Genomic DNA, 25,862 nt, shown 5'->3' with positions numbered 1-25,862 from the left:
CTGAAGTCGCGGCCGCACACGATCCAATCATCGAAAAGGCCCTGGAACAGCTGGCCGAGTACGAGTCGGTGGCCATTGATGCTGTGCCCGTGATAGTCACGGCTCCGGAAGAAGCGTTTCCGTCACTAGTTGTGGTAGCAAGCAAAAGCGATGAGAAGCAATCAGCTGCTGCGGTCTGACTGCAACATGAGATAAACTGGCTACCTCCCAGAGAAGCACAGGAAGCACAGAAATTGCCGACACAAGCTGTCTCACAGTCAGCAACCAAGGGACGTTTTCGAAAGAAAAAACATGGCCTGATGTCCTTACAGGTCAAAATGGGAGGACATGTGGCGACATAATTGGTGCAGGATGTATACAAGGCTGAATACGAAAGGTCCGAGGTGGTCTGCGCATCCTGTCTGGCATGGAAGACATTCACGTTGGCAGCAGCGGAGCCTGCAAGCCCACTCAAGACAACACTTGACAAGAGAGCAAAGACCATCGTCAAATTTGCACGGGGATTTGGGCAGGAATTCGGTCGTCTTCAGGATCAGGCTGAAGCACGACGAGAGGGGAGGCTATCCGGCATTTATACGTCTCCTCGGCACTTTTGTTCCAAGCGAGGTGTGGCTATTGTGAAGACCCGAATTCACGGGTGAACATCGTCCTATGTTATCCACGCGAGATGCGCATCGAGACAGACGGCGTGGCCGGCTGGACTGGACTGTCTGCAAACCGTGGCCAGATTTGTACTAAAGGCGTGTCACTATCACTAGTTAGGCCAGCCGAACAACAAAGACTGCTCGCCAACTTGGTCGATTTCTCGCCTAAAACAGCCCAGAACAAATACTCAGCCAGCCACATTTTGGTCTAGACACGGCAGGGACTTTTGACGGTTCCTGGAGCCTCCACGGATTTTGGCAGATTTGTGCACCCCTTTCAGATTTATGCCGCAGAGCCTCCTGGGACCAGTGCCGACCACCTAGAAAAAGGGTGGTGCACCACCCCCTCCCACCTGGTTGTTTGCATCAGGCTCCTCCTCCTGTTCACGAAAGGTCTTCTCGCTCAGATGGCACAAATCCTTCTCGATTATTCTGGCTCCGATGTCCGGCTGTTTTTCCGTATCTTCTTTGTTGTTGCATTCATCCTGATCAACCTTCTGGGAACTAAATGTCTGGCAGCACGCGCTAAACTTCGACTTATCCAGCGACGCACTGTTCCACTACCGTATATGACATCTTGGCTGGGAAGTTTCGACTCCTTATATGCCTTGCTTGCGGTGAGGACATTGCCAGGCGGATGGCTGAGCTTGCTTATGATCTTTGCCTATCTCCTGAACCTGGGCTCGGATTTTACCTCGGCTCTCATCAAGTCGGTGCTCGTTCACGACCGCTGCCAGTTCGGCACGGGCCTGGTGGTCTCAAGTGCGCTCGTCCAAAAGGTCCCTTGGAACGGAGCGCCATACACGGTCGTCTCACAAGCACAAGTCATCAGTCTGCTCAATGACGGCTTGCAGGGCATTTACAGAAAGGCCAACCGAGCCCTTGACTTCAGTGCCGATGCCAGTGATGTGCTGGGTGCGTGGCACTGTGTCAGAAACCCCCTCGAACTGGATTATCCCTGGGATGTATCAGCCAGCGACATAGTAGCCAGTCTACAACAACATGATCTGCTTTATGAGACTCCGTGTTATGTCGATGCCAATCTCGGAAATATATCTCATTTGGTGATTGTTGACACATCCGTTGGAGAGAACGTTGGCGCTGTCTTCGACGTGCGGTTCTCGGTCGACACCACTGCATATGGCAACGAGACGAAACACATGCAGAGTTACCAATGCACTCTGAATGACACTTACGGAGAGCTTCAACCGGTTCAAGAAACAATAAATTCATATCTCACTCTCCAAAACTGGGTCGAAATCTTTCAAGGCTCAGTATACGAGGGTACGGGCACACCTGCATCCAATAACACCGGAGGAATCCTAGAACAAGCTCTCAATTCAATGACCATGGTTGCAGGAGGGGACAACTACCTCCTCGATTCCAGTCATTCATCTGAGACACAAGGGTGCCTTACTCAGCGAACGCACATTTTATGGGAGCTCATCATGCTTTCTGGCGTGACTCTCCTTCTTTTAGCTTTCTTACTTGTCCTTTGGTTCGGACTGAGTCTGAGATTGAGGATGTTGAGCGGTCATATAGATGCTGGAGATGCGGCTTGGATCCAAGAGAATACCCCGATCGGCAACTTCGAGTGGATGGCACAGGCTGTAAGAGAGTCTCAACGTCCACGAACTGTCGAAGTCAAGGCTGCCGATCTGAAGCATTGGCATTTCGGAGGGAGCTCGGACGCAGGTGGCGGTCTTTGGATCACCAACAAGGCGACTCGTTCAAATATCGTCGAGGAAACAATCTCTTTGCGGTCCGATTCGGTCCTTTGAAGGAAACTCTCGATTATCCTGGTGGAGGATCTGAAGAAGGAAAGGAAGAGATAGAATGGTAATGTTTCCTCATGTCTTGTTTCAGCGGTCGATCTTTGAAGTATGGTGCGTTCAATATCATAACGCTGCGATAAAATGCTAATAGCATTTCATTCTTGAACCATCTGAAGTTGTTTTATTTCGCCTTCATCCTTTCCTCGACCAGTATTTGAGAATTTTGGGGGTTTCCTTCCAAAGCAAGTTGCCGCTGTTGATTGAACATTGCTGAAGCACATGCAGAAGGCAACGTCTGATCGATCTCATGTTTCAGGTGGCGCCCTGGTACCGATCATGAGGTTGCGTCAGAGCCTGAGAACAAAGAAAGGAACGAAAAACCAGTGGACGCGACAAATCTTCTTTTACAACAGCTACCGCTCGCCAAAAGAGTACCGCAAATGTCGTGATTATTATGGCCCCCAATCCACAAACCTCCGGTACAACGAGATGCACAGCCACGATACTAGTCAACCGGAAAGGAAGCTCACAAGCCATAGCCGCCTCTCCTGGACGTACCGAACCGGATCTCCATCGCAAAATGGGCCACGTTCGGCATAATAGGCGGAATCGCCTTACCCAGCAGGCAGCAGGCAGCCAGCAGCTACCCAAACCGGGAATGCATTTCGAACAATAATGGACCGATTGTTTACTCAAAGTCGACAATCCCCCCCTCCCCCATCCACAGCCCCAACCCCCTTTTCCCTTTCCACCCTTGTACTGTTGAACATGAGAAAATCCGAGACACTCTTATCTCGGAAGGTATTCCTCAACGAGCTCTTGTCTCCTCTTTTTCCTCCTGCACAGCCTCCTAGGAGCGCGCCTGCTGTGACTTGCAAGTTGGGCCTGAGCGCTGCAGTTGACGGGGCTCAGGGCATAGTCTCCGATGGGGATCTATGCTTTGGGTGAGCTGTTATCAGTGGGCTGTCCTTCGCCTGGCTGGCTGATTGGGAGGATAAGCCTGAAGATGTCGATGCTCCCTTCAAATGACCCAGTCCATGGCCGTCGTTGTGTCTCAGCAAGGGCAGCAGGGGAAAGAGTACTTATAAAGGAGACTCGGCAACGTTGGGAGCCGTGGAACTTTCCTCCGATCTTGGATAACACTCATTGAAGTGAAGCTCGCCTACTTACCTAACGACCCCCCTTACCTACCAGTTCTGCCCGTCTCCTAGACTCTCTGCGGTGAAGCAGGTCCTTCCGAAATGGGATCCTCTAGTTGTTCTTGTAAGTGGTGGTAGTCTGTTTACTGTCAGTCTTGCAAAGTCGGCTAAACAACGAAATCTTCTTCAGCCCAAGACGATCCTTCGAACCCGTGGCCATTCTGCCCATCGCCCGCCGCGGCAGCGATCCTCGCACTGCTCTTCCTGGGCACATCCATTGCGCACATATATCAAGCCGCCCGCCACCGACAACTCTTCTGTTTGGTCGTTATCATTGGTTCGCTCATGGAGGCGGCTGCTTTTGCTTTCCGGTTCTCGTCGGCCAAACACCCCGATCAGAAGGGAGCGTATGATGCGTCTTTCCTTCTGAATCTTCTGGCGCCGATCTTCGTCAACGCCTTCGATTACATGATCATCTCTCGACTGGTCAGGTGTTTTCTGCGGAAGACCAAGGTCTTTGGCCTGGGGGGGAATATCATGGGAAAGATCTTTGTCTGCTGTGATATAATGTCTGAGGCCCCAAGGAGGAAGTCGAGCTCTGGCTGACATTGCAAATTCCAGATCCTTCATAATTCAGATCGGCGGCGGTCTCATGACTCTCAGCAAGAAGCCAAACTCGGCCAAGACGGGCGTTCATATTGTGACCTTTGGAGTGGTCTTCCAGGAAGCACTGATCGTCTTCTTCTTCGCCTTGACCATGCGGTTGACGCAGAAGCTCGATTGGGCCATGCCACACAGCCAGATATCCAAGGACGCCAAAACCCGAATCCACGCCGTGCAGATCTCACTGCTTTTGATCACTGTATGTATCGCCCCACGATGATTTCGGAACATACTTCATTTGGGGACTGGGACTGAGACTGCCACATAGTACCGGATCGTCTACCGAATTGTCGAGTTCTCTTCCGGCGAGGGCAGCAGCCTGAACAACTACATCAACAAGCACGAGTGGTGCGAGTACGTCTTCGACGGCGTGCCGATGTTCTTCGCCTTGCTGGTCATGAATATCTGGCATCCGGGGAAAGTGCTTTCCGCTGGAAACATTGACGGATCTGTCGTCCCCTTGAACGAATACTGACTAGACTCTGCATGTCTCTGTTGTTGGAATTAGCTAGCAAGGCGAACAACGGCGTTCAACATTGAAAAACTCGGGCGAGGAAGGGGAAATGTCTTCTCGGACCATTAGACACCAAAAGGGAAGGATTAGAAGGAAATCTCTTAAACAAGCCATCGATTCCAACCAAAGCAGGCGCTAGAGGCTTTGTCCCGTTGGTGTGTCCAAAGGATACATCTGATATAGACATAGATATCATGGAGACGATTGACAGGCGCTGGACGCCCTCTTTCAGCTTAGGAATCCCTTAACATCCTTCAAAGCATCGAGTTCTTTTATTATAACTATGACAGAAATGTTGAATGAAGTACCTCGTAGATACAGAGTACTCTTCATTAAGTGCATAAGCACAAGATTAACATTAAATCTTATGGCGCTTGTCCTTTGCTTGGCGGCCCCGAATACTGGCCACATGGTTGTCAGAAATGTAACGACGGCTATTGGCTACATTGGACGCCTAGAACAGGGCGGCGTCACTTTCATTCCTAAATCGACTGTATATGATCCAAAATCTTGGCGTAGGTTTTTCAGTATCAAGCACACCTCGATCTTCTCGCTCACTCCGGCCCTGCTTTGCTGATCAATGTCTCCCCATCTCGTTCAGGACGAGTACCTCAGCGCCGGCGCCAACAGACATAGTGCGGCCGCCGATTGGTCAACAAGCTCGGGGTTTCTTGCCTTTGGTGCGGACCAAAATGTAGGCATATGGTCGCCGCTGAATGACTCAGGCCACGGCATCTCCGCCCTCCTGTCCGGCCATACGGGGAAGGTCACAGCTGTGAGATTTATGAATCCAGCTCAAGATGGCCTTAAGGACCTGTTAATCTCGGGCAGCGCAGACGGCGAGATCGCTGTATGGGACTACAGACCCGCAACCCAGGAATGGAGGTGCTTGGTGAAGACAACTGCGCATGAAGGCGCCGTCAACACCATTGCCGCCTTAAATCAGAGCAGGATTCTTGCGACCGGGGGAGCCGATGCAAAAGTGAGACTCTGGAAAATCCAGGAGACAGAAATTGAAGCCTTGGCTACTCTCTCCCTCAAACCAAAATTCATCCCGTTGGCTCTCGCCATCAATCCCTTTCCATCCACATCGTCTCCTGAGAATGCTTACTTGGTCGCTGGCGGTACTCGGAACGATATCCAGGTGTACTCCATCGACGGTCTATCCTCGACCCCGCAATTCCATCATCATGCCACTCTCACTGGTCACGAAGCATGGGTGCGGTCTCTGGCACTTACACAAGCTCCAGATGGAGGGGCCCTGCTCGCCTCGGCTAGCCAGGACAAATATGTCCGTCTCTGGCGCTTTCAATTGGGAGGCAGCAACGTCACAAGGCAACCCGCCGAACTGAATGGAGTCTCTGCCGCAAACAGTACCTTGTCAGCAAAGGTTCAGACCGTGTCCGCTGGGGAGCATAAATATTCTGTTACATTCGAGGCATTACTTCTCGGCCACGAGGACTGGATCTATTCCGCCGCATGGAGCCCCAATGGCTCCCAACTCCTTACCGCGTCGGCCGACGGATCTCTGTCAGTATGGGAGCCGGACCCGTCGTCTGGAATATGGATCAGCATGTCTCGTCTGGGAGAGATCAGTGCGGCCAAGGGGGCTACCACCGCCACCGGTTCTGCCGGGGGTTTCTGGACAGGACTATGGGGACCTAACAGCAAGACCGTCACTTGCCTCGGCCGTACGGGCAGCTGGCGACTGTGGCAGTACGACGAGGCCTCGCAGTTCTGGACACAAAGGTTCGGTATCAGCGGCCATACCAAATCTGTCAACGGGATCTGCTGGGCGCCGGACGGAAGCTACCTGCTGTCCACCGGTTCTGATCAGACAACCAGGCTTCACGCAGAGTGGAAAAGGGGCGCAAAACGAAGCTGGCACGAATTCTCACGACCTCAGATCCACGGGTACGACCTCAACTGCATCGCGAGCACGACACCACATCAATTCTCTTCTGGCGCGGACGAGAAGCTATTACGCGTGTTCAACGAACCAAGGGATATAGCCAACATGCTCCATCGACTCTGCCAGACCACATTGCCCCCGGAACTAGCCCAAATGCCCGACACCGCAGCAATCCCTGTGCTGGGCCTGTCGAACAAGGCTATGGAGGACAGCGAGGAGACTGGCGATGGCGCTGCGAACGAGACGTGGGACCCAACTGATACATCCAACGGTCTCGGGCTTTCGCTGCTTGACATTCAAGAACCACCGACAGAGGACCTGCTGGCGCGCCACACCCTGTGGCCCGAGCACGAGAAGCTGTACGGTCACGGTTCAGAGATCTCCGAAGCAGCGACAACTACGGACGGCAGCGTCCTGGCTACAGCGTGCAGGGCGAGCTCCCTCGAGCACGCGGTGATCCGCCTGTACGACACACGGGACTGGAACGAGATCAGACCGCCTCTGTCGGCGCACTCGCTCACCGTCACAAGGCTTGCATTCTCCCCAGGGAGCTCAGAATACCTGTTGAGTGTCGGACGAGACCGGCAGTGGGCATTGTTTCGGCGATCAAGCGAGAATTCAAAGAGCTGGGCTCGTGTCGCCATCAACGCCAAGGCGCATTCGAGGATGATTCTCGACGCGACGTGGCTTCCCAGCACCACTGCAACTCCCAGCTTCGTCACTGCTGGGAGGGACAAACTCGTCAAGCTGTGGTCGCGAGATATCGGCAACGAGAATGAGACCAGCTTCACGTTACGCGCGTCGATCGCTCGAAAGGGCCCCGTCACCGCCGTTTCTGCCACGTCCATCGTCGCCCCCGACGGATTGCGTGGGGTTCTCGCAGTAGGCGAGGACGACGGCGCCATCTCGCTCCACATTCTCGATATGAAACCGGATCTCCAGGTGTTGCATACCGTAGAAGTCCCAAGATCCTTCTGCCCGTCGAAGACTGTCAATCGGCTCGCCTGGCGCCCGAGGAGAGACGACGACAGCAACGATCAGAATGATGAAGGCTATCATCTATTAGCGGCAGCCTCGGCGGACGGATCAGTTCGGATTCTGAGGATCAACACTGCAGCCTTTGGCAAATCAGACATGTCACGTGGACCGGATGGGTGCTCGTGATGTCCCTTTGTTGAGATCATCTAGAGGGCAAATCCGTTCAACTGTCCCCGTGGCACGGCACGTGGAGACAAGCACGCTGCGGTGAGGACGTGTCTGTGCCCTTTTGGGAAGGGAAGGGTAGATGGTTCCCGCGGCGATGGCGGTGCCTCTCAGACTCATGGGCAAGGATTCCAGAGATCGAACTCCTCTTCTGATTAAATGACGATTGGGCGTATCAGGCTAAGCAGAGAGAGGTTGAAAGGACATCTCGAGAGCAGGGGCCAGAGCTGCTTGTGATAGTCGAACACGGTGGGCAGGTTAACGGCCCTCATTTCACAGAGGCTTGTGGCCAGATTATCCACACAACAGGGTCTTCAACGGTATTGGGCCCCTGCATGGACTGATGACCAGCCGGAGTCTCCCAGATGGTTTCTTCCACCTTCATTTCCCATCCCAGGACCCGCGAGCTCGGGCAACATTGGTGGAATGTCAATCGATGGTCGCTCCCATCAGCGCTCAGGCTGGGATTCAAGACGAGGTAGATATTCGGTATCCCGAGTACCTGCATCTCTTGCGCAATGACAAGCACGCAACAGGCACGGTCTATTCGGATGTTACAGTACGATATTACGACCACAGGTGCCTCCATAGTCGATTGACATCAGACACGTCTACTTTGTTCGGGGGCATCAAGGAAGTGAGTGGGAGGAGACAAGCTCCAGAACAAGAGGAGAAAAGAGTGTATATCAGCCAGTATGTGGGTGGATGGGTGTGTGTGAGTGTGTCCTAGGTGGTATTGCCCCCGGTTCGATTGCTTCCCGTATAAACCATCCATCTATCTACCCAGCTGTTGACAGCATCGGTTCGCAACAAACACCAAGGACAAAAATGCAATATGCAATATGTAATATGCAGTATTTCCAAACCCCAGCTCCCAGCTGCCAGCTCGTACGCTCTCTCTCCCTACGGATGTATTCACATGGTGTTAAAACCAATATGTATGTGGCTTTCCCTCGTCGGCCCACCCCTCCTAAGATAATGCTGTATCTCTTCCTCACCCTCTCCTCCTCCTCCTCCTCCTCCTCCACCACCACCAGCGCCTGGGCCAAATGAGATCGATCCGAACGCGCTCGATGATCTTGTTGAATGAAGATCAGACGGGGTATCCCAAGTAAGTATATGCCAGCAGTAGCAGCAGTAGAATGCCTCCCAAAATGCATATAGAATTCCCTCTCCCTCGCGGTTCATTTTTGCCCTTCATTGTTCAGTGGCTTTTGTCGTCGTCGTCGTCGTTATCGTTAAGCTCGCGCGCTTTCTCGGATCCATACCCGCCCTTTCCCTCGAGGCTCTCGTACGTCTTGCCCTGGGTACTACCGGCCGCGGCTCCGTTGTCTCTGGGCCCCCGCTCAGCCAGATCGTCCTTCAACCACTTCAAAACCAGCTCGCCGAGCCTGCTGTTCCCCGTGGCCGGGTCGCAGGCGTCAGACACGGCGTCGAAGCCAGCCATGGGCCCCCACTCCTTGACGCGGCCCAGGTGCATGTGCACGAGGTGCGTGGGCCAGCCGACCAGGTTGTCGAGGATGTGGGTGGCGTAGACGACGGTGGCGCCGCGGCGCGCCGTCTCGCCCCGCAGCCAGCCCAGGAAGTTGCTCCGGCTCAGCAGGTCCAGGTCGACCGTGATCTCGTCCAGCAGCAGCACGTCCCACGGCCGGATGAGGCCCATGGCCAGCTGCACGCGGCGCCGCTCGCCGTCCGACACCATGTGCATGCGCCACCGCAGGTCGATGTCCAGGATGCGCACCAGCTCGTCCCGCCTCTCGGGGTAGTGCTGGCCGCCGACCGAGTCGAGCAGGACCGGCACGGCGATGTCGGTACGCACGATCGGGTTGAGCACCCACTCCAGCCCCAGGTAGGTGACGCCCTCGAGCCCCGACGCAAAGGGGTCGACGCCCGCGATGGAGATGGACCGCGACGGCGCCAGTTTCTTGCCCGACAGGAGCCGCAGCAGCGTCGTCTTGCCCGCCCCATTGGCCCCGATCAGCAGCGTCCGCGACCCGGCAGGCAGCTCGAGGTTGATGTCCCGCAGACCCAAGGACCCATCGGGGAACTTGTAGTTCAACCCTCGGACGAGTATCTCGGGTTTGTTCTGTGCACTCAGTGGCTCTTCCTGGGACGGCATTGTGTCGGTGGGAGTGGTGAGAGACTGGAGGTCAAAGGCGGGAGGAAAATCGGGAGTCGCATGATATTTATATGTTCTTGGATTTTGCTCAGAGTCACCGGACGCACGATTGATCCAACCAATCAGCCAGAGTTAGGCTGTATAAGGCTGTATCCAGTTTTCGACATGTGTAACTCCTATATTTTGTCTATATTGTAGTGTTTATGTTCAAAAGTACAAGGCAAACATGAGCTCGTTACTGGTCTACGGCGAACAGACAAATGGAAAACCATTGCTCCTTATTGTTCGGGGGTATATGGACCGTTTCTGCCTGCAACGAGAAATCTCGACAACCCATCCCATACGCTTTGCTATGCTGCTCCAATGCCGTGCAGGCTGCCCTGTGCAAATCATGGTTCACTCGCTCACTTGCTCACGTCTATGCTGGTTCGCTTGCTATTATTAGAGGCCTGTAACAGCCCTTTTCAGCTCCATCCTGTCCCCCTGCTATGTTCGTCAGAAAGCAAAGGCATCAGAATACATCCAACCCCAAGCACCATTGACTGATGGGGAGGTTATCTCATTGGCAGTAATTGGCGGGAAACGGTCCCTTCATGCCCCGGAGCTCCCCTTGCCACCAGTCGTCGGTACTCTCCGTTTTCTTGATGACCCGAATCCGGTCGCCTTCTCGGAATGCCAGATCACCTTCGCTTTGCCCGTCAAAATCGTACAGTGCTGTTACAAAATTCGTTTGCTGGGATGGTAACCTCGGCGGTGGGGGTGGTGGAGGTCGTTTCTTCTGTGCAATGGCTGCCGCCGCCGCCGCCGACACGATGGATACCCCAGAGGGGTGTCGATCACGAGAGAAATAGTCTGTGTTCGGCCCTGCTGGAGAGTATGCCATCGGTGTCTGGTAGACGGACTGAGAGGGCGACGGACTCGCGGTAAATTCCTGGGGAGTGGTGGCAGTGAGAAACGACGACGCGGCGGGCGACGATGACAGCTTGGTCTTCGGCTCAAAAGATGGCGACGGTGGAAGAGCCCGGGCGGGGGAGACCGACTGCTGGCGGTGTGCACTGAAGGCAGAGGCACTGGGGCGGCGGTAGCCGTTGACGGGGGTGTTGCTCCCGTTCTCCATGGACGTCCTCGCGGCTTTTCCATTCGCCAAGATAGCCAATGACTCAGCCTCGCGTTGCACGGGTTTAAAGGCATCGTTCCACAGTCGAATCACTTCATCCATCGGCGGAGCCGGAGAAGGGAACCCTTCCTCCGTGCAGTACGTGTGCAGCATGGTGTAATAGTGTCCGAGCAGGTTGTTCTGGATCTGAATCTGAGCAGCCAGGAAATGGGGAAGCAATGAGAACACCGACGTTAAGAGACGAGGAAGACAACCTCGCAGGTTATCATCGGCGGCGTGGTATGCTTCGGTGGCCGCCTCCAGCTCGGATTGGGATTTGACCAGGGCCGCATTGTCTCGTTCCGACCGTTTGGTCTTTTTCAGCTGGGAGTCGACCCGGTTCTGGTATCTCTCAAAATCGAGTTTCCGGTCCTCGCGCTTCTTGATGGTCTTCTTCATGGTGTGCAAGCTGTCCTTGGCATTCTGAGCCGGTCGGATGAGCCTCTCTTCAACCTGACCCAAGTCCTCGGTGAGATCTCTCTTCAAGTCCTCGTACTCGCCTTTAATCCTCGCGGTCCTGCGGACAATGTGGTCGGGGGTCTGGACGGGAACATGGCCGTGGTAATCGTCGCTGGCCCCCACGATCGGAGCGTACAGGAGGCTGAACTCGTCGAACACACGATGTTGGTGAGTGAGGATGGACGTCCAGGACTCTCGCCAGGCTTTGGAGGCCTCGATAATCTTGACACAATGTCAGCTGGGATCCTTTTCCCCAGAAGTCGGGAACACATACTTTTGTCAACAACTTATCGGCCTCTTCAAAGTCTTTGAGCAACACCGAGACCTGTTGTTCATCGGCCGACCGTTTCATGTACTTGCCAAAATGTCGCTGGACACTGTGCATGGTGGCTGCGGGCTTGCTGGCTGTTGGGGCAAGGGCAAGACCGTCACAAGCACAGTGGCCTGAGGAATTTCGGCGGAGGAGGCCAGAATGAGGAGGGTGTCGAGGCACAACGCGGATGCGGATGTGATTTCCTGCTGCGAGACCCTTGGCTGCCTCGAGAACGAGGAGAGTGCAGGTGTCCGTGGTGGCACAGGACTGTTGCCGCTGGCCTCTGCCACCACCAAAGTCTCTGTGCCCAGAACGGGAACTAGGGTCGATCGACGTTGTAGAGGCTCGGCCAGGCTTGGAGGAAACGAACGGTGAGGAGGGAAAGCGTGGTATTAAAATTGGTAGTAGGGAACTGACCAGCAGCTTAAAATGTTTACCCTTTGTTCATGTGAGTAAAAAGTACACGAGGAGAATGCGAGAAAATTAGTTGGACAGTAGTAAATAAAGTCCAGCAACGAAATGTAGGGGGGGATGTAAGTTCAAGCCAGGGAAGGAGACATACTGGTAAAGGCTACCCGTAGGGTTTAGCTAAGGGGATCAACGGGAGGGGCGAGGAGGGGGGAAGACAGTCACCAGGCTTTAACGGGGGCGGATGAAGCCTGGGCCTCCCTAGCTTGGGGGCTCACTAGGCCCTGCGGTTTGCTTGTCTGGCTTCTTCACCCGAGTTCCAGCCTCAGTTGACGCGCGTTTCCCATCCACCCCGTCAATCCACTCCCGGTTAATCTGAGACTTGCTCTCACTGGTTATCTTCACACTTCTCTGGCGACGCAGCTTCGTCCGCCAACATCTCCATTGGCCGTCTCCGGACAGGATGTCGCTGACAACCATTTCAGCCTCGAGGTGCAGCTGTAAATGTGATCATGACAACCCTCACATCCACCCACCGTGGGTTCGCCTCTACCAGCTTAACTGTCGCTCCCACACAGAACACCGCACCCGTTCATGAATTCCGCTGTCTATACACCCGCGACCTGCACAAGAAGGCAAAGAAATGGCACGATGGCTCCCTACGGTTCCGCACCTTCAACCGACGCGTCATGGTCTACGACGACGCGAAAAATTACATTGGGGATCTCCACTACAGGCAAGAGGAGGAGTTTGCTGAGGGCGTCGAGATTCAGCTGGACCGCGGTGTGATGGTGGAAGTCGGAGAGCGTCTCGGTGAGACTCAGACAGATTTGGCCCCCATTCTCGAAAGACCACGTCCAGAGAGGCCCCCTCCACCACAACTGGCAACAACGGCCATGGCAAGTCGTCCTCTGTCCACGGGCTTCCCCCAAAGGCCAAAGTCGCTGTTAGAAGTGCTGGGACCGTCTCAGGGCCGCCTGGGACGTGCGAGGATACCTACGCAGTCTCCCTTTGAGCAAAGGTGGTCATCTAGTCGGGCAGGGCCAGTCGAGTCGCCTCAAAAAAGGCAACGACTGGACAGCGACAAGGAAAACCAGTTCGACCAAGGCCACCCACCGGTCCGACCAACAAGGCCGCGCTTACCTCAGCCCGTGCAGCTAAGTCAGACTGTTCCGCCAACTCCTCGCCGCGCGGGATCCCCGGTGGAATTTGAACAGGCTGTGGAGTTGTCGTCAGACGATGAGTCTACACAACCGCCCACGAAGGCGACGAGGCCGGGCACTGGAGTGGTATGCAACCAAAGAAGGAGAACAGTGGCAGAGCAGCTACCTGTTCCTGAACAACCACCACATGCGAGACCGTGGCCACTCCCAAGAGTGAATGCCAGGAAAGAGAAAGCGAGCAGAGAGATGCAGAAGAAAGCCAAAGCGCCTGGAAATCCAAAGACATCCACCAACGAGGAGCCCTCAAAGTCTCGCATCTCGAGACTGCTGATCGGCCAACCAAGGCCCCGGCCCAAACTGACTTGTGTGCTACCGTTTGTGAAAAATCCGTCAAGGCCACAAACACTCCAAAGTCCGTGCCGACACTCTTCTCAAGGACATATATCGTCACCTCTCGAGGAATACGTGTCGATGTCAGCCAGGCAGGATGTCCAAGCCAATGTCGATGATTGTGTGGAATCAATTCAGCCCACATGCTCCGGTCAGTCAAGCACGCATGGGCCAGTGCAGGAAGAGGACGGCAGTTGCAGCCCTCTATTCATACCAGAGGAGCATCCTAAAGAGGTTTCACCCTCTCCTCCACCGCTCCCAACCCAAGAGGAATTCCCCTTTCCCGGCTCTGATAACCGCGAGCTGTCTGAAAGTCCAGCGAAATCCAGTGTGGCCGCATGCCTCCAAGCTGAGCAGGTGGCGATTCCTACACCGCAGCTTGACATAGATACCCGAGCATCTGCGAGTAAAGAATGCCCCGGCCCACAGCCCCCCTTGGTGGTCCACCAGCATCCTCCCAGTCAACGCGACCTGTTACCGGGACCTCCCAATGGTTCTGATGGACGTCAATTGCGACGAGTCTTTTCTGAAAATGACGTGGTGGAAGACGACGGATTCACTCTGATCCCAGAACCTGCACCACCGCATTTGAGAAGCCCCTTGAAGGTGCTAGACAATGTCCCAGTGAGGAAGAGCCCCAGCAAGCTCCAACGGTGTGCCTCCGACACCAGTACGTTGGATGCAGACAACCACCACATGGAAGAATTAACCGAGGACGGCACCAAAGGGCCCACAGGACCGTGGACTGAGGACGAAGCCTTTCTTTTGTTTGACTGGTGGCCTGCCGACATGGAAAAGCCGGTATACTGGAAGGACACGACGGCAAATGTCTTGCCCCGCGTGCTGCCTGTGACGGCTGCAGATGTTCGGGCAGGCATTACAACAGCCCGTCAGTATCTCTTCCTGCGCAACGAAGTAGATGTGTTATGAGCCATTGATGAGAAATGACGCCTTGTTCGAATGCATGTAGATTTGCGTTACAGCAACAGAACGAGGTAAATATGATGAAACACAGGCGAGACTGGAGATACTATATTTATTTCTCTCAACACTTCCTTCTTTGGACATGTTTCAGCCTGGTCTTCCCCGGCGCACAACTCCGCCCCTCGTTTCTCTGTTTCCTATCGTACGGCGTTTGAATCTATCTGCCTCCTGTGCACAGTGAAAGGATTGTGTGACCCTCAAATAGTCTGGCCCCTCAGAACTTCATGCCTGGAGTGGAATAAGGAACCTTGATTCATCACCCGATCCTCTTGATCATCCCTCGCTGCCCTGCAGGTTACATTGATCCTCTGCAATCAAAACAGCGGCTATATCACAATGGCAGCATCCGTCCTGTCACCGCAGCCCGTCCCAGACCGTCTGTCGCACAAATCATCGGGCCCCAGTATCCTGGACGAAGTCGAGGCTGCTCAAGAACACCTCCGAAGCCGTCTCGCTGGAGCTCTCGCCAGCCCTCCATCGAACGCGCCGTCCGAGTCGTTGCCGACCGTCCCTCTCATTGACATTGGCCCTTCTTTCTCCGACGACAGCTCGCGGAGGAAGGCCGTAGCTGAGAAAATTCGCGATGCGTGCGTGGCCACCGGCTTCTTCCAGATCAGCAACCACGGCATCTCGTCCGAGGCCATGGACGGGGTGTTGAAGCAGGCGTCGAGATTCTTCCACGAGTTGACGCCGGAGCAGAAGGACAAGCTGCACATGAGGCACTCGCCGCTGTTCCGCGGGTACGAGCCCCACGACTACACGTACGTAAACGTCGACGACATGGCGGGCAGTACCCCGGAACAACAACAGCAACAACAACAGCACGAGCCCGAGACGAAGGAAGGATTCAACTGGGGGTACGAAGAATCACTCGACCCGACGGGCGGGGATGGAAAGTACGTCGAACTGGACGGCCAGTCCCCCGCCACGACTGGACAGGGAAACCTGTGGCCGGCCGAGGAGGATCTCCCGGGCTTCTACGACGCCATCAAACTCTACTACGGCCAAGTGCTCCAGCTGGCCCGACACCTGTTTCGACTCTTTGCCCTGTCGCTGGGCCTGGACGAAGGGTATTTCGACCACGTCATGACCCATCCCGGCGGGATTGCCCGGTTGTTGTACTATGCTGGGCAACCAGTTGTTGCAGACCCTACCACGACAAGCGAAGAAGGCAAGCTCGGGCTAGGCGCACACACCGACTACGAATGCTTCACGCTGCTCCTGTCGTCGGCCAACCCAGGGCTCGAGATCCTGTTCCCCCCCTCACCCCTGACAAACGGCCGGCCGGTCTGGCTGCCCTGCCCCGTGCGCCCGGGCACGCTGACTGTCAACGTGGCCGATTTCCTGATGCGGTGGACCAATGGCCTGTACAAGTCGACCATCCACCGTGTGGTGAGCAAGCCGGGGACCGGGGGGAGGTACTCGGTGCCCTTCTTCTTCAGCATCAACTACGACGCCGAGGTGGTGCCGCTGCCGGAGAGCATCGTAGGCGTCAGCACCTGGCAGCCCGTCAAGGCGGGGGAGTATATCCTAGAGAGGCTGAGGGCGACCACGGCATAGAAAAGAAGAAGAGGACGAGGAGGACGAGGAGCAGAGCAAACAGAAAATGGATGAGGCCCGAGGAGTGCTTTCCCTTGGCCGCTTCGAGTCCACAAGCAAGCAACGAGACGATGCTCGATTACTGAATCCCCCAATATATGTGAGATCTGGCGGTGCTGCGGGGACGAATGAGAACGGGGGGCTTACGAAAGGAGCTATTCCATTCCACCATACCTGTCCCCGAAAGAGAGAGAGAGAGAGAGCAGTATCCCTCAAACCTCCTTCTATACCTTTGTTGTTCTATTCTATTCTCCTAAATCGCTTCCTTTTTCATTTTTCACATTCACACGCTCTTCAAACCTGCAATGCCAGCGTTGTTTGGGCCCCCAATACCTGTTCCCAGCTCAGATCGGCCGTATCCATCTGATCCTACAAGTGCATAGCGGAGACCTGCTGCTGGAGCTAATCACCACCCAATCAGCATCCACCCTCGGCGCGGTGCGATTACTATACAAATATTCCTACAGCTCTCTGCCTCTCTCTCCACTTTTACTCTCCCACACACACACCCGTCTATTCCTCCAGGATTGGAAGCGAGAAAGCTATAATAACCTGAGATGCCTCCCCGGCCGAGATCATGGGAATGGGAGGGAAAAGAGGTAAGGAAAGAAGCAAGCAAAGCAAAGGAGTGAGTGAGTGACTCTATCTATCTATCTATCTATCTATCTATCTATCTATCTATCTAACTGTCTCTCTGTTTCCTCTCCCCAAGACATCCTCCTCTGCTACTTGTTTCTTGGTGTCCACCTTCCCAACATACCTTTTCGTCCAAGGCATGCAATCTCCCAGCAACTAGGTGGCTCTATCACACACGCTTACCCACCATCACATACATCAACCGCCACGCAACACCGATCTAATCTCAATCCCAACCTTAAGCCATCAGCATCATGCCTCTCTACGCCTCCGTCCACGTCTCACCCTCGATCCCCTGGACCGCACCCAACGGCAAACCGGGCGGCCCCTGGTCCCCGATCGCATGCACGTTGATCCACACATCCACGCACGCGGTGCTGGTCGACACGCCCATCACGGTGTCGCAGACGGACGGGCTGATCGCGTGGATGGAGCAGACCCTGGCACCGGGGGCGACGCTCGACTACATCTACGTCACGCACGGGCACGGCGACCACTGGTTCGGCATCAACCGGCTGTTGGCACGGTGGCCGGGGGCGCGCGCGGTCGCCACCCCGGGCACCATCGCGCACATGAAGGGGCAGATCGCGCCCAAAGCCTTCCATGCCATGTGGGGGTCGCGATTCCCGGACCAGATTGACATGGCGTTCCGCCTGGCCGAGCCGCTGCCGGCGTCGGGGACGTTCTACCTGCCCTTGGACGAGGGCGACGCCACCACCACCACCCCGAAGGGTGTTGATGAGCAAGGATACAAACTCCAAGCCGTCGAGGTTGGGCACGCCGACACACACTCGTCCACCGTGCTGTTCGTGCCGGCGCTGCGGCTCGTGGCCGCCGGCGACGTGGTCTACGGCGACGTGCACCAGATGCTGGGCGAGGCCAACACGCACGCCCTGCGCATGGAGTGGGTGCGCGCCGTGGACACCGTGGCCGCGCTGGACCCGACCCCGCAGGTCGTCGTGCCGGGCCACGTCAAGCCGCACGAGCTGTGCGGGGCGTGGCACCTCGAGCGCACACGGCGGTACATCCTTGACTTTGACGCGTTGGTCGAAGGAGGAGGAGGCAGCGGTGATGATTCCCCCCGGCCCCAGAATGCCCGCGAGCTCGTGGCCCGAATGAAGGAGCTGTGGCCCACGCGCTTCAATGACGGGGCCTTGGTCGTCGGCGCCATCAACGCGTTCAAGGTCAAGGAGAAGGAGAAGAAGCAGAAGCAGCAGAAGGCCGACGCGGGCCGTGGTGGTGGAGGGAAGTTGTGATATATGGACTGGACTGTACATACCTTACGTACCTACCTACGTAGCTAAGTATGTATTAAATCAATCAGTCAATCAACCAGGATGGAAAATAAGGAAAGATAGAGAAAATTAAAAAAAAGAAAAAGAAAAGGAGCGCTGAAACGAACGAACAAACAAATGAGAGAATGGATATTATCTGCGTGTCGAGGACCGGGCTCCAAAGTGTAGTGTTGGATGGAGATCGTGTTATCCGGGTGTTATGTACGCAAGTACGGTCAGTATGTATGTATGAATGTATATCTGTATATCTGTATATCTGTATATCTGTATATCTGTATATCTGTATATCTGTATATCTGTATATCTGTATATATCATGTATGTAACTCTGGATAACAAACAACACGACGGCTCAGTCTCACAGACCGTGTATAGTGAGTGGGAAGAATCATGCATCGATCGCTCTTCAAGCTTAAGCTGACTGCTTCTTCCCGGTCTGCAAATGTTTGTGCCGATCGGACCAAGTATCTATCTATTTATGGGTGTCTGTCTGTCTGTGAATCTGTACACTCTCCTGCCTGCCTGCCTGCCTGCCCTTTTAATGTTGCTGTTGCTGTTGCTGTTGCTGTTGTTGGACGGACCTCTCATTCAACTCCTCAATTCGGCAAATATGTACGGGAAAATCACCACGCACGCCTTCAAAAACACCAACGCCCCTTGAAACATACTGACGGGAAACAAAAGCCACCCTTGCTCCTGGATGAGCACCCAGATACTCAGCAACGCCACGCTAAAGAAGTGATAAAACAGCACAAACGGTTGCGGGATGATTCCGCCCAGCAATCCCATCGGTTCGTCAATGCATTTGCCGCCCAGTTGAAAATACCGGAAACAGCCCCGCTGGAGGTACTTGAGTTGCCAGTCGTCGGCGGCAAACAGCGAGTACAGCGCTTGAGCCAGGATATTGATCACCGAACTCAAGTCCTTCCGCCGCCAGTGAAATGTGCGAAACTGCCTGACCACAAGCCGAGTGTCGGCGAGATCGGGGACCTTTGCGGGAGCAAGGAGCTCGGACAGCAACACAACGTCAGTCAAAGCGACCGTCATGCCGCCCCCAGTCAAGGGATGGCGCATGTTCATGGCATCTCCGAGGATGGCGAGACCGGGGGTCGTATTGGTCGTGGGAGGGAGGAAGGAATTGGGCATGCTTCGAAGATTGCCTTGCTCCAGAGCCGCTTGAAATGACGGTTGCACCATGGCCGGCAGAGATGGGAGCACGACCTTCTGGAGATGGCCTTTGACGCCCCCGTTTGCCGTCGACGTAGATGCCAATCCCTCGGGAATATCCACCAGAGCACGAGTCTCGTGGGTGCCGATCTGATACAGCAGGACGGGGGCATTGTCTCCCAAAACTACGGTGCCATGTTGTGGAACCGGCAGGGGACAGTCGATGAGTTCCAGCCCCCAGAATTTGGACTTGACCCTGGGCGTGTGAGGAATGTACGACTTCCGGAATTTGGAGGCGTATCCGTCGCAGATGACGGTCAATGACGCAAAAAAGTAATCCCTTTGTGTTTTTTGGGTGATGGATTCGGCGCCGAGGATTTCGGCCGTGTGAGACGACGCAATGAGGGAGATGGCTTCGGTCTCGAAGACGGTGATGTTGGGATGTGACATTGCCGCCGCGCGCAAGCGGGAAACAAATCGGCCGTGGTGGAATGACCGTCCTTCTGCTTTTTGAATATTTCCTGCCTTTTCCGAGGGTGATTGTTGTGCTGCCCTCGTCGATGCAGGATAGGGAATGGCCACCTGCTCGTCGTAATAAACCACGGTGTATCCCTTGACCGGAATCGCGTCGATGTCGTCGAGCGTGTGGCGGAGGCCCAGTTTTGTCAACGCCTGGACGCCGCCTGGTTGTAGAAGTTCCCCGACGATACGGTCCGGCTCTTTCAATGATTTTTCGAGGAGGATCACACTGCGCCCTTGATTTGCCAACGCCACCGCCAACGAAGACCCCACGATGCCCGCGCCCACGATGACAACGTCCGCATCGTGGTGTACCTTTCGCCTCTCTTCCTGGAAGTCTGAGTCCGACTCGACCGAGGACTCCGAGGGAGTGTCGAGTATGAGAGGCATGGTGGGAAGCAGAGAGGGAGAGGATTGGAGGATAAAGGCGTTATCTAGACATGAACCGGCTGTGTCGAACCCGACAAGGGCAGGGAAAGAAGTGTGCTTTAATGATCACAGAGACCCTGTTGTGTGTTGTGGAGGACGGTGACTTCTGTGGCATGAGAGGTGGTGTGATAGACAGCAATGATCTCAGAAGAGTCTCGTCAAGATCTTGCACTGACTAGACTGGCCGCATGCGGCGTTCTGCTGGGTTGCTGGCTCGCTGGGTGGTGACGACTTGCACATGGGGTTCGATTGAACGGTGAAAGGGTTGAGAACCACAATAAAATTCCAGAAGAGCAGATCCATTGGCCGGCCATGTCAAGCGAGGGGTGAATCATGCAAGGCACCGCCGAATGTTGCTCTGTACGAGGTAGTGTCTGTCTCCTTCCGGATCGTACGAGTGCATCATCATTGGTCAGACAAAATGTTCTTTCTCCATACAGTATGGAGTGTACCATACAGTATACACGTGACCGAGTACAGCGAGAACTACCTCGTACCGAGTACATACAGCACATACACACAGAGTACGACTGGGCTCTTGGACTTAACAATGGTCATGTTCCTTTCATTCATTCTCTCTAGTGTGCTCATCTACTGCCCCCTGCTCTGTCTCTCTTCCCCCCTCCAGAGAAATCTTACGATCCCTCATTTCAGCCAGCTTCGGCCTCTTTTTCCTTCTCCCCACTTGGTTTGTATCGCTCCAGCAGCGTGCTGAATGCTTGGGGAATTCGACGCTTTTTGTGAACCTCCCATGCTCTATTCTCTCCTCCCCCAACTGTCGACAATCAAAAATAAAGAAAAGAGAAAGGGGAACAGACCCCCGACGACTGGCTCGGGTCGCAACGGATCCGTCTCTAATGCCCAATCTCATCATCGTCCTGGCTGTCGGCTTTTTGCAAAAAACAACAACAACAAAAAAAACCATCCATTCCGCGTTGATCGCGAGGCCGTGAGATCCGCCCGTCTGTCGAAGCGGTGCTGCTTGAAGCCGTCAAAGATCCAGCCTTCAACCCAGCCGTATATGTGAATGCATCCCACAACCTCGGGGTATGTGAAAACCGTCCCTGTGGTGCTGAAGAAACGCCGCTGCCATCCTTCATGCCTGGCACCCCGGTTCAGGGGATGCTGCTTCCTGCTAGATCGACAAACGCCAACAAATTTTGTCCATGCATAACCCAAAAATCCATAGAACGACTAGATGTGTGCTGTTGATATCATAAAATGCTGTCCTTGGAGGAGGCCATCGGCTCGATTCAGAATGCATCGGTTCGTGAGACGGGTGTCAGAACCCAATGATCGAGCTGGGGGGGGGTGGCATCTCCATGACGTGGACAAGCCAAATAAGCTGCAGGTTATGGCAAAATTCTCCAAAGGAGCGCCTAGCCGCCTTTCCGTAGGGATTCGTCGGCCGGGAGCGTTTCTCCCACGGAAAGACTCGACGTCTGCGCATCGTTTTCCGACTTGACCGTCTTTCTCTTGTTCTTCTTCTTCTTTTGTGTTTGCCAGCCGCTCGGTCCGCTGGCATTCGGGACGGAGCCGGGTCCTTGTTTCGAAGATCCTGTAGTTCCGTTGGTCCTGGTTGCAAGCGGTCTCGCAACAGCATGATCCTCACCATTCTTCAACAATGTTTCACCATTGGATAAGGCCACATCCGGCCCAGAATGATGACCCTTGCTCTCCTTGGGGAAAGAACTCTGTCCGTTAAATTTCTCTACTCTGGGAGAAGGGGTGCGTACCTCCTCCACAGACGAAAGTTGCCGGTCAAGAGACCACGCTGGGCCGCCCGTCTTTTTCAGGTTCGTCAGAACACTCATTCCCACGGAATCCTGTGTCCCAGCCTTCGGACTCGGGGCTATACCTTTCGAGGGCAGATAGCCATTCGCAAAATCGGGATCAGCACCGCTTGCATGCGGGAGATGATTTCGAGGCCCACTGGGACTGATTGGCGAAATCTGCCCAAGCGCGTTGCAGTCGAAGGCGTCTTGAGATTGTTCGTCGGAACTCGATGGTGTGTCAAAGGCCAGGTCCTCCGACGTCGATGCGCTGAAATTGATATGATCCTCAGGATCGTGGAATGAGTGGGTCGTGCGCCTTCGTAGCGGCGAATTTATCGAGCCATCGACGATGAGCGGGCCCTCTCGAGGCTTTGGCGGGTCGGATTCGATGTTGCCGCCTTTACCGTTTCTTGACTCCTGCTCAGGTTCGGTTTGCTCTTCGACCGAGGCCGTGGAGATCGTTTGGAGTGGGGGCGTGTGCATCGTCCCCGACGGTCGAGTCGATGCTGGAGCAAGTCGCGGGGATAGGCCTCCATTCTGGATGGCGAGGCCGACGTGTGAAGGGATGGGGGAGATCGCCGTGCTTTGAGTATAAGCAGATAATGACGGCGATTGGCCGACATAATATCCGAGATACTCGGCCGGGCGCCGTACCGGATCATAGATGGATCCAATCATCCCATAACCATTTTCCATGTAACCGATGTACGGTTCCTGCGACGTCGACGACGAGGACGACCTCCGTCCGACAGAAGGATCCTGAAGGCCTGTAATATCCGGGCGCGGCAAATGTCCCAAAGAAGTGACCGGAACCGCCCGTGCAGGTTGCGACTGAGCTCGCAGGGAACCTCCTGTGGATGATTGTGTTACCGACGTTCGCCGAGAGAACCTTCGAGTGTCCGGAATTCCCGAATTAAGTCTCGGTGAGGGTGGGTTGGTTGAGACACCCTGGCTTGGTTGGCTCGCAGAGAGGTAGGGTGATCGAGGAAAGCCGTGCTGGTATAATGGTGCCGACATGGGCGCCCGACCAACGCCGTTGACCGATTGATTGGATCCAAAATCAAGTCCGTCGTCTTGGGAGACAAATTGAGTATATCCCGCAGGTTGACTATAAGCCGCCATTAACCCTCTTTGCCGAAGACTCTGTTGATAGAGCTGCATTCTCAGCTCCTGCTCTTGAAGTTGGAGGTACTGGTATTGCTGGAACAGCTGGTCGTGCAGGAGATGTTGTTGGTGTTGCTGTTGAAGCTGCAATTCATGGGTCGTCATATGGAACGGAGGATTGCGCAAATAGTTGGGATTCCGTACAGTGGGATTTGAAGACCGTCGGGGATTGCGATTCATGGAACTTAGATTCCTGCTGCCACCTCGAGGGGTATTCCGAGCTCCTCGTGGGGGCTGATTGGGAGGTTGTGGAATCACCGGGCGTGATGAAGGTGGCACAAAGTGTTCTGAGGGCTTGATCTCATCCGGAGGATGCACGAATTGCTCGCAGCACTGTGCCAGTTTACCCTCTCCTAACAACTCAAACGCCCGCCGCAATTCTAGGTGGATGCCTCGCATCGAGGTGTCGTCCGCGGTGTTGGCCAAGTTTCTCGACACGTTGAAAGGCTCTTCGACGCACAACCGATTGTCCTGGAGAAGGTGCCACGACTTTTCAACCTTCGACAGCACCCGACCTAGCCGCACCGACACCACGCTCTGCTCAAAGTCAAGCTCGTGCCCATAGTAGCGGAAGAAATGAAACAAGAGCTCTCCTAGAGAGGACTTGTTGCGGCTGCCGAAATCTTTGTGGGCGTCCACGTTACGATCAAACGAAACCTTCACTCCGGCCACCTCTCTCGGTTGCAAGTTAGGCTGTTGCTGCAGAGTAGGCAAGATGGGAGGGTCTCTTGTTTGCAGAAAATTCAAGGCCAGACATATCCACGTATACGAGCTAAGGGTGCCTCCAAGAGCTTTGGGAAACATCAGCACCAAACTCGCAAATTAGGAAACAGACAACATACCAGCATCGTTCAGCATCCTTCGCTTCGCCCAATATTTGATGATCATGGCCAAGGGTCTCACTCGGGCGTCAATGCTGACATACGTTCGGACCAGTTGCGTGTTCTCCAAAGCCAGCGGGTTGTTGACGTTGATGTCGCAAGCAACATGTAATTCAGGGTCCCAAATTTTAACAATGGGCACCTTGGCGGAAGAGACACACACCACCCTTTCCATCCCATGTTTCGCCAGGAGATCTGCTATATTGCAAACCCGCTCCATCTCCTTGCAATCAGTAGTGATGCAGATATCGACATCGGAATCCGAAGTGCCCAGGTTGTTCCCTGTAGAACCAAAGACATTGACTTTGATAGACGACGTCGGCCATCTTCCGCGAAGGATCTTGTCGAGCTTCTCAATAAACCTTGACCGACGGCTTTCGCTCTCTGCAGTGGGTTGTAGTTCTTCATAAAGCTTTTGCATGTCCCGCGTTAGTGTTTCATTCTCTTCATGAGTCAACCTTGTCTTTAACTCGGACTTGTCCTTTTCCAATGGGTCCGGTCCCAATGAATAGGGAACACGCCGCCGTGCTCTTTGCATACCAGTCTCATATTTACAGCCTCCGTACTGCTTTCGGCCTGCAGGTGGCGTGTGACTCTTGTCGGATGGTAGCGAACGAGGGGAGTTGGGTTTGGCTGGTGGTTCTGGGGAAGGAGAGGTTCTTGAATGTGAACAAGGCTCGCTTCGCTGGAAGGGAGTGGAGGGCATCGATTTGGAGTTGGAGGAGACGTGATGTGGACGTCGTACAGGCTTTGAGGGACTAGTACTTGACTCCATTTCCACCTGTGGCTGAAGAGCCTGAGAAGATGGAGCGGTCATCGGTGTAGATATAGTGTTTCCATCATCTTTCGACACTCTGCACGTCATATGACAGACCAGAAGGAGACTGGGCTGAAGTGGCTCGCTAAAGGAATTGCTACGAGACCGGTCGCGCTGGTTCAACCCGTATATAGCGTCTGGCTCCCTCTTCCTCGGAAGTATAGATTCAGAATGCCAGCCGTCCAGTCGCGATTTTGAAAGGGTTGTAAAGACGACTTAAGGACGGATTGGCCAATGTTGCAAGCAAGCGTGTCAGAGCAACGAGTGCTGATTACAGCAAACTGTGGGACACGACGCACAGCCGACGTTGCTTTTCTTCCCAGGAATGACACTGACCGCAGCCAGGGCAAAAAGACCTCGTCTGTGTCGAGGACTGTCTGAGTCAGCCCGTCGAGGGCGGCGAGGTGAACGAGAGAGCAGTCAACGGATCTGTTGGCGAAAGGAGGCAAGGGCGACGTCGAGAAAGGCGTAGAGCCGCAATGCAAGTTGCAATGAGGAGGGAATTCGAGAGACGGAGGACTTTGGATGTGGTCGGGCGATACCAGTCTAATCACCTGATGAGCTGTCGAGGAGTGTCACTCAATCATGATGTCGCACATGTATCTCACACACTGTACGCACCGTATTACGCTTGATAGTCCTGGTATAGCGACAGAAGGGAGTCTGAGGAGGTAGGTAGGTGATGGGTGGAAGTGGTCGAGGTGCGAGGTGCGAGGTGCAACGAGAGATGATCCTCGCT

The 25,862-nt window shown here is 54.6% G+C and overlaps 10 protein-coding genes across 10 annotated transcripts; 6 read left to right on the top strand and 4 right to left on the bottom strand.

Moving 5' to 3' along the window:
* Positions 1-1,051: 1,051 nt before the first annotated feature.
* On the top strand, positions 1,052-2,425 carry AYL99_09087 (hypothetical protein; the record flags this gene model as incomplete). Its single annotated transcript, XM_018840595.1, has 1 exon — positions 1,052-2,425. The coding sequence occupies one exon, from the start codon at positions 1,052-1,054 to the stop codon at positions 2,423-2,425; it is 1,374 nt and encodes a 457-aa protein (XP_018690342.1).
* Positions 2,426-3,903: 1,478 nt separating this feature from the next.
* On the top strand, positions 3,904-4,696 carry AYL99_09086 (hypothetical protein; the record flags this gene model as incomplete). The annotated part of the gene is made up of 3 exons (XM_018840594.1): positions 3,904-4,127; positions 4,180-4,420; positions 4,490-4,696. 3 exons carry the CDS (start codon positions 3,904-3,906, stop codon positions 4,694-4,696), a joined length of 672 nt encoding a protein of 223 aa, XP_018690341.1.
* Positions 4,697-5,315: 619 nt separating this feature from the next.
* On the top strand, positions 5,316-7,811 carry AYL99_09085 (hypothetical protein; the record flags this gene model as incomplete). The annotated part of the gene is made up of 1 exon (XM_018840593.1): positions 5,316-7,811. The coding sequence occupies one exon, from the start codon at positions 5,316-5,318 to the stop codon at positions 7,809-7,811; it is 2,496 nt and encodes an 831-aa protein (XP_018690340.1).
* Positions 7,812-9,054: 1,243 nt separating this feature from the next.
* AYL99_09084 (hypothetical protein) lies at positions 9,055-9,969 on the bottom strand (the record flags this gene model as incomplete). Its single annotated transcript, XM_018840592.1, has 1 exon — positions 9,055-9,969. The coding sequence occupies one exon, from the start codon at positions 9,967-9,969 to the stop codon at positions 9,055-9,057; it is 915 nt and encodes a 304-aa protein (XP_018690339.1).
* Positions 9,970-10,528: 559 nt separating this feature from the next.
* AYL99_09083 (hypothetical protein) lies at positions 10,529-11,969 on the bottom strand (the record flags this gene model as incomplete). Its single annotated transcript, XM_018840591.1, has 2 exons — positions 10,529-11,806; positions 11,859-11,969. 2 exons carry the CDS (start codon positions 11,967-11,969, stop codon positions 10,529-10,531), a joined length of 1,389 nt encoding a protein of 462 aa, XP_018690338.1.
* An 848-nt stretch (positions 11,970-12,817) lies between these two features.
* On the top strand, positions 12,818-14,788 carry AYL99_09082 (hypothetical protein; the record flags this gene model as incomplete). The annotated part of the gene is made up of 1 exon (XM_018840590.1): positions 12,818-14,788. The coding sequence occupies one exon, from the start codon at positions 12,818-12,820 to the stop codon at positions 14,786-14,788; it is 1,971 nt and encodes a 656-aa protein (XP_018690337.1).
* Positions 14,789-15,178: 390 nt separating this feature from the next.
* On the top strand, positions 15,179-16,402 carry AYL99_09081 (hypothetical protein; the record flags this gene model as incomplete). Its single annotated transcript, XM_018840589.1, has 1 exon — positions 15,179-16,402. One exon carries the CDS (start codon positions 15,179-15,181, stop codon positions 16,400-16,402), a length of 1,224 nt encoding a protein of 407 aa, XP_018690336.1.
* A 929-nt stretch (positions 16,403-17,331) lies between these two features.
* AYL99_09080 (hypothetical protein) lies at positions 17,332-18,333 on the top strand (the record flags this gene model as incomplete). The annotated part of the gene is made up of 1 exon (XM_018840588.1): positions 17,332-18,333. One exon carries the CDS (start codon positions 17,332-17,334, stop codon positions 18,331-18,333), a length of 1,002 nt encoding a protein of 333 aa, XP_018690335.1.
* Positions 18,334-18,959: 626 nt separating this feature from the next.
* Positions 18,960-20,447, bottom strand: AYL99_09079 (hypothetical protein; the record flags this gene model as incomplete). The annotated part of the gene is made up of 1 exon (XM_018840587.1): positions 18,960-20,447. One exon carries the CDS (start codon positions 20,445-20,447, stop codon positions 18,960-18,962), a length of 1,488 nt encoding a protein of 495 aa, XP_018690334.1.
* A 1,418-nt stretch (positions 20,448-21,865) lies between these two features.
* On the bottom strand, positions 21,866-24,727 carry AYL99_09078 (hypothetical protein; the record flags this gene model as incomplete). The annotated part of the gene is made up of 2 exons (XM_018840586.1): positions 21,866-24,216; positions 24,268-24,727. The coding sequence occupies 2 exons, from the start codon at positions 24,725-24,727 to the stop codon at positions 21,866-21,868; spliced, it is 2,811 nt and encodes a 936-aa protein (XP_018690333.1).
* Between the last annotated feature and the right edge of the window lie 1,135 nt (positions 24,728-25,862).

Source organism: Fonsecaea erecta (genome assembly GCF_001651985.1).
Source record: "Fonsecaea erecta strain CBS 125763 chromosome Unknown Scaff8, whole genome shotgun sequence".
NCBI lineage: Eukaryota > Fungi > Ascomycota > Eurotiomycetes > Chaetothyriales > Herpotrichiellaceae > Fonsecaea > Fonsecaea erecta.
This window is presented reverse-complemented; position numbering and strand designations above follow the sequence as displayed.